The sequence below is a fragment of the Rhipicephalus sanguineus genome, chromosome 10 (assembly GCF_013339695.2).
Source record: "Rhipicephalus sanguineus isolate Rsan-2018 chromosome 10, BIME_Rsan_1.4, whole genome shotgun sequence".
In the NCBI taxonomy this organism is placed as follows: domain Eukaryota; kingdom Metazoa; phylum Arthropoda; class Arachnida; order Ixodida; family Ixodidae; genus Rhipicephalus; species Rhipicephalus sanguineus.
In genome coordinates, this window is record NC_051185.1 from 136,393,976 (window position 1) to 136,400,548 (window position 6,573).

At 49.3% G+C, this 6,573-nt stretch overlaps 1 protein-coding gene across 1 annotated transcript; it reads left to right on the plus strand.

Moving 5' to 3' along the window:
- The first annotated feature begins 5,011 nt into the window (after positions 1-5,011).
- LOC125760314 (uncharacterized) lies at positions 5,012-6,280 on the plus strand. Its single transcript, XM_049420200.1, has one exon. It carries the CDS (start codon positions 5,171-5,173, stop codon positions 6,278-6,280), a length of 1,110 nt encoding a protein of 369 aa, XP_049276157.1. The 5' UTR covers positions 5,012-5,170.
- The last annotated feature ends 293 nt before the right edge of the window (positions 6,281-6,573 follow it).

Sequence of the window (6,573 nt, forward strand, 5' to 3'; positions counted from 1 at the left end):
AGCTTGGCGATTTGTTCACTGTTGCAGTACCCCCAATTCAGCTCGTAAAGACTGTTTTGGAATAGCGAAGAGAGGCGTATACGCGGCTATTTTTGCAATAAAAAATATTTATTCAGGCATTTTACACTATTCTCGGTGAGCGTGTGCAAAGAAAACAATTGCTATATAACATTTTACGTTGTCTACCTGTTCATTAGTAACGCATCCGATTCACGCGTGTAGATAGATATAAGTGACCATAAGAAAGGGTCGGTGGCGTCCGGTATCATATTAGTTCACACTGAATACGTGTAAGACTCGCTAATTATCGGTTCCTGTAAGAATTCTGTCGTGTTATCTTTAATAAACCTTTTATTCCTTTTAATTCATATAAGGGTACATAAAGATGTCTACAAATAACGCTTTCACGGTTTTCGCCCGAGGTTTACCACGCTTTTACCTTTGAAACGAGCGGACAGGGATGGAAGGATATCATGAGCGTTTCATTCATTCACCCTTGCGTCACCACGCACATCTTGCGGCTAGTCGCAGAAGCAGCACCATGCACTCCCATGGTGAAGCGGGCGGTACGACTGGCATTGAGAAACGTCAATATAATTGAAGTATGGTACTGTATTCTACGGTGCTATACGTGAGTGGAAATTTTTGTTGCTAGGTATGCCGCACATATCGAGAATGGCGACTTTTTTAGCGAAATTTGTAACAGAATGGCGAGTTTTGGCGACTTTTTGCTCGTCGTTTGGCGACATTTACTCGAAAGTCAGTGGCAACTCTAGCCGGAGCCACCGCGTCTACGCGTCTTGCCGGTCTCGCTCGCCTGGGCAACGGCCAGACCCCCGCCAACTCCGCGCGCGCAGGCAGAGGGCAGCACAGCCGCACAGCAACGTGTACCACGAGACTTCTTCAACCCGCTGCGGAAATACTCTCCCGTGTAAATTCGAGTGTGTGGCGTTAGCCTGGGCCCGTATTCTCAAAAGGCGACAATCGCAAAAGTATCGCCTTGAGTGCGCGCTGATTGGCTATTGAGCAAACCGGAAAAGTTAGAGCGCCATCTGGTAATTCCGCCGACGTCAATTTTGCATCATGGTGCTCGACGGTGCTCTCGACATATTTGCAATAAACGAAGGCACCGTTAACCGTCGGTTCGTGGTGAAGTCTAGCATTTCAGTGACGTAAGCGGTAGCTTCTAGCATGGAGGAAGGAATACTAAGGAGAGGCCCTGACGTCACCAGTGCGGCGGTTTGGGCACGTTGGTATTCCATCTTGAAAAACTATGAGCGCACAGAAAACACGGACGACAAAAAAGACACACATATGCACACACGTAGGCGCTACTTCCAACAAAATTTATTCTTGTGATCCACTGCTACTTATAGCACACAATCAGCCCATATCGATGCGCCATACCCCCCCTCCCCCATTTGACACATTTTATTTTGACGTTGTCATACCCAGGTATTCAAACTCTTTTTTTGTTAGTGCAATGGACGGCATGCTTACGCATTTTTCGCCCATCTTTTCAATCTGCTCTGCCTCGATTATCTCTCTTGTCAACTGATTTCGATTCTTGTTAACAATTCTACATTTGTCAAACAAAGGCACACAGCCACACTTCTTGCAATGTATCCCTAAAAAGCCACCAGCCACGTTCTGGACATTGTACGAGTGCTCACGTAAGCGGTCGTTAACGCAGCGACCGGTTTGTCCTATATAGCTGCGACCACACGACAATGGTAGGCAATAAACAACGCTTTCAGCACATTCTACAAACTTGTTTTTGTGCTTCTTTTCACAGACACGTTTTCGCTGTGCTCCTGGAGCTGTCATCTTGCAGAGCTTCTTCAGTTTTGTCGGGGCTGAAAAAACAACCCGCACATTGGCTCGCTGTGCGATTTTTTTCAAGTTATGGGAGACAGTGTGTATATACGGCAACACACTCATGTGTCGTCCGCGCTCGAACAAGTTAGTCGGAGGTTCATGTACACTTTTCATGTCTCGCAAGATGGGCTCCGCTACAGATACGAGTACAGGCTGTGGATAGCCAGCATCAGTCAGTCTTTTCCGCTGCAATTCAAAGCTCAAGGAAACCGAGTGGTGACACGACTTCCTCAAGGCGTTCTTGAAACAGAGGTTGGCAATTGCCCTCTTAACCAATTTAGAGTGTGCCGAATGGTAAGGAAGCAAGGGTTTATTTGCACGTGGCTCGTAATGCTAACAAGAGTGATCTGCCTTACTTGACAAGCATAGGTCCAAAAAACGCATGGTTCCATCTTGCGGTAACTCGTGTGTCACTTCTAGGGGCTTCAGGCTATCTTGAATAATCGGCAACAGCGCTTGCACCTCAGCTTCAAACAGATCGTCATGACAATCAACAAAAAATAGAAAATCATCCACAAATCTAAACACTTTTTCTACCTTAGTTCCCACTAATCTTTCAGCTAGCTTTTTACCAAGATGGCCCAAAAACAAGTCACTAAGGCGGGGGGCAATGCAAGACCCGATGCAAATGCCCTGTTTCTGTAAATGCGGCGTATCATCCCACAAAATAAAGGTAGATTTCAAGTAGCACTGGAGAAGTTCCAAGAAATGCCCACACGACAGACCTGTCACGTTCTGGAAGCTAATGACACCATATTCATCAATGGCCTTCTCAACACAGAGTAACAATTTATTATGAGGAAGGGAGTAAAACAAATCCAAAAAAATTGCATGCATTTTTCGTGGTTCGGTCTCATAAAATTAACAACTGCTTCCGATTTGTTAATCAGGAATGGGTCACATAGGGGTAAAACATCAAGCTTGGCCTGTAAAAACAACGCGACTGGCTTTTGCCATGTGTCATACTCAGAGATAATGACTCTAAAAGGCACACCCACTTTGTGTGTTTTTGCAGCAAAAAACACTTCTAGAGAGTCACGTTTACTCCCCTCAATAGAGGGGAGTAAACGGGGAGTTTAGATTTGTGGATGATTTTCTATTTTTTGTTGATTGTCATGACGATCTGTTTGAAGCTGAGGTGCAAGCGCTGTTGCCGATTATTCAAGATAGCCTGAAGCCCCTAGAAGTGACACACGAGTTACCGCAAGATGGAACCATGCGTTTTTTGGACCTATGCTTGTCAAGTAAGGCAGATCACTCTTGTTAGCATTACGAGCCACGTGCAAATAAACCCTTGCTTCCTTACCATTCGGCACACTCTAAATTGGTTAAGAGGGCAATTGCCAACCTCTGTTTCAAGAACGCCTTGAGGAAGTCGTGTCACCACTCGGTTTCCTTGAGCTTTGAATTGCAGCGGAAAAGACTGACTGATGCTGGCTATCCACAGCCTGTACTCGTATCTGTAGCGGAGCCCATCTTGCGAGACATGAAAAGTGTACATGAACCTCCGACTAACTTGTTCGAGCGCGGACGACACATGAGTGTGTTGCCGTATATACACACTGTCTCCCATAACTTGAAAAAAATCGCACAGCGAGCCAATGTGCGGGTTGTTTTTTCAGCCCCGACAAAACTGAAGAAGCTCTGCAAGATGACAGCTCCAGGAGCACAGCGAAAACGTGTCTGTGAAAAGAAGCACAAAAACAAGTTTGTAGAATGTGCTGAAAGCGTTGTTTATTGCCTACCATTGTCGTGTGGTCGCAGCTATATAGGACAAACCGGTCGCTGCGTTAACGACCGCTTACGTGAGCACTCGTACAATGTCCAGAACGTGGCTGGTGGCTTTTTAGGGATACATTGCAAGAAGTGTGGCTGTGTGCCTTTGTTTGACAAATGTAGAATTGTTAACAAGAATCGAAATCAGTTGACAAGAGAGATAATCGAGGCAGAGCAGATTGAAAAGATGGGCGAAAAATGCGTAAGCATGCCGTCCATTGCACTAACAAAAAAAGAGTTTGAATACCTGGGTATGACAACGTCAAAATAAAATGTGTCAAATGGGGGAGGGGGGGTATGGCGCATCGATATGGGCTGATTGTGTGCTATAAGTAGCAGTGGATCACAAGAATAAATTTTGTTGGAAGTAGCGCCTACGTGTGTGCATATGTGTGTCTTTTTTGTCGTCCGTGTTTTCTGTGCGCTCATAGTTTTCCTGACGTCACATTCGTGAAGCCCCCACATCGCAAACACCGGCATCGCCTCCTAGCGAAGGCGCAGCGAAACATTTGGCGATTTCCGTTGCGAGGTTTGCAAGCGCATGCGCGCATCGCGAAACTTTGCAGCCTTTTTTTTTTTTTGTTTTTCGCCGTGCAAGCGGCGTAGTCGATTCACGCATGCTGCTCTTTGTGCGTGTTCTTTAGGAAAACTACGCAATGCCCAGCTGTTGTGTATACACGGTGCAAATCGCGTGCACTGCGGACAGTACCGGGTGTCACTTTTCATCTGTACGTTTACGTTCGCTTCATTGCTGATCACTAAGGCACGGTATTTGCGTGCGAAGCTCTCGGATGTGCGCTCTGTTGCTTGTTACTCATTCTGTCAACTCAGAACTCACGTGAACTTTTGTTTTTGGCGTCTGACGCGCCGTACATAACATGCGCTGAAGGCAGCGTACGTTTTAGAGGCTGTGTCGTTCAACGAAAGGGCAATAAACTTTTGTTGTTATTATCAGACTACGTGACGTATGTATCGTGCGGTGTGCGCTCGCTGCGTGCTTGTGTTGTGTGCGCACTGGAATTACAAACTTTACGTGCTGTGAGCGCCCGCATGTGCCGCCTATCTTATCACTAGCGCCACCTACAGCGCTGCTACGCCGACTCAACATCAAGCCCAAGCGAGGGAGGGGTCGGGTTCGCTACCGCCGCCGCGACGGACGGTCACGGTTTTGACGCGCTTCACTATGTTCTTTAATAAATAGTTTGTTACCTCGCTACTCTCGCCTCAGCCTTCATGCCTCAGCCATCACGCCCAGCCCTCACATCTGGCGCAGTCGACGCCCGAGCCTTTGTGCAGCCACTCAGCCACGCAAGAATGCAAGCGCATCAGTAAGCAAGCGAGCCAGTCTTCGCCCCGCGACAGCCGTTCCGCCATTCCTTTCTTTGTCACCGCCAGAGCATTTCCCGCCGTCCGCTCGCTTCCATGTGCGCGCCTGCGTGCGCTTGCTGGTGGACTCACTGAGTAAGAGTGTGTTTCGTGTGTAAACGTCAGCGTGTAGCCGGCTCGGCGCAACGCCATGCCGGGAATTGTGTGGCAGAAGCTCGACCCGGTGACCATGTCGCGGCTCGGCGTCGACCTCATACGCGAAGAATTGGCCCGTCGACAGCTGGACATCACAGGTTCGAAAGAGGAGCTCTTTCAGCGTTTGCAAGCCGACATTCAGCAGCAGCGTGAAGCTACCCCCTCGGTTGAAACGAATGAATCCGCCTCGACCGCTGCGGCGCCTTTAACGCTGGACCCAGCCACTCTACAGAGCCTCGCCATGCTGTTCCAGCAGCTACCTCGCCCTGCAACAACGGTGACGACACTGCCAGACCTATCATCGTCCATTCCGCAATTTGCTGGCTTGCACAGCCACAGTGTCAATACATGGCTTGACGACGTGCGACGAGTACAGCAGCTCGCCTCGTGGGACGACGCCACCACACGCCTGATCGCAGCTAGCAAGCTGAAAGGCACGGCGCGAGACTGGCATCTCGCGTTCGGCAACCAGTACAGCACCTGGGCCACGTGGAGTGCCGCCCTGAAAGACACATTTTGTACAGAATTGTCCTTCATCGAGTGGCAAGAGCAGGTCATGAGAGTAACCCAGGCCCCATCCGAAAGCTTGCACCAATATGCCTTTGCCAAGTTGAAGATCATTGAGCGTTGCCCCGTTCACCTCTCGGAGGCCCAAAAGATTGACTACCTGCTGCATGGTTTACGGGAACAACACATCCTCGCCGCCATAGCAGCCAACCGGCCGCCCACGGTAGCTGAGTTTATTTCTACCTGCACTAGCCTCGACAAGAGTGCGCAACATCTGCACGCCAAAGCAAGCCCGTCACCATTGGCCGGTTCTGTGTTGCCGCCGACGCAACCCTTTCGTGCCGCTAAGCCCGCAGAGCGACAGCAGCCTCGCTCAGAACAATCGACACCACAGTCCTCCCGAGGGGCCACACCAAAAACGCGCATTTCAGAGCTGCCCACCGAGCAACAAGAAGCTACTTATGCAGCTATTTCGGTACAGTACGGTGCTCCAGCTTTTCGTAGTGGTCAAGACCTGTCTCAAGCTGTCTGCTACCAATGTCATGCCTTGGGTCATCTGGCATCCAAGTGCCCTACGCGCACCAGCCGCTTATCATAGTCAGCGCCTCCAACCATGCCAAAGACACAGCAGCCTCCAGCACTGCACAGTGCACCCGTTACGCTTGACGGCTCACAGCAGCAATGCCCCTTCTTCAACTCAACTCTCAGTGGAGTCGGTGAGTGTGAAGCGTTTCCTGACTCTGGGTCCAAGGTGACATTAATATCTAAAACTCGTGTGCCTGCAAGCATGATCATCCCATGGACCGAGCCTCCACTCGTGGTGGTAGGAGGAAGCACAGTGCTACCTGTTGGTGCTGCATTTTTTAAGATATCCATTGGCCCAGCCACAGG

Excerpts from the sequence above, each read along its gene's own strand:
- LOC125760314 (XM_049420200.1), top strand. The coding sequence starts at position 5,171 with ATGCCGGGAATTGTGTGGCAGAAGCTCGACCCGGTGACCATGTCGCGG.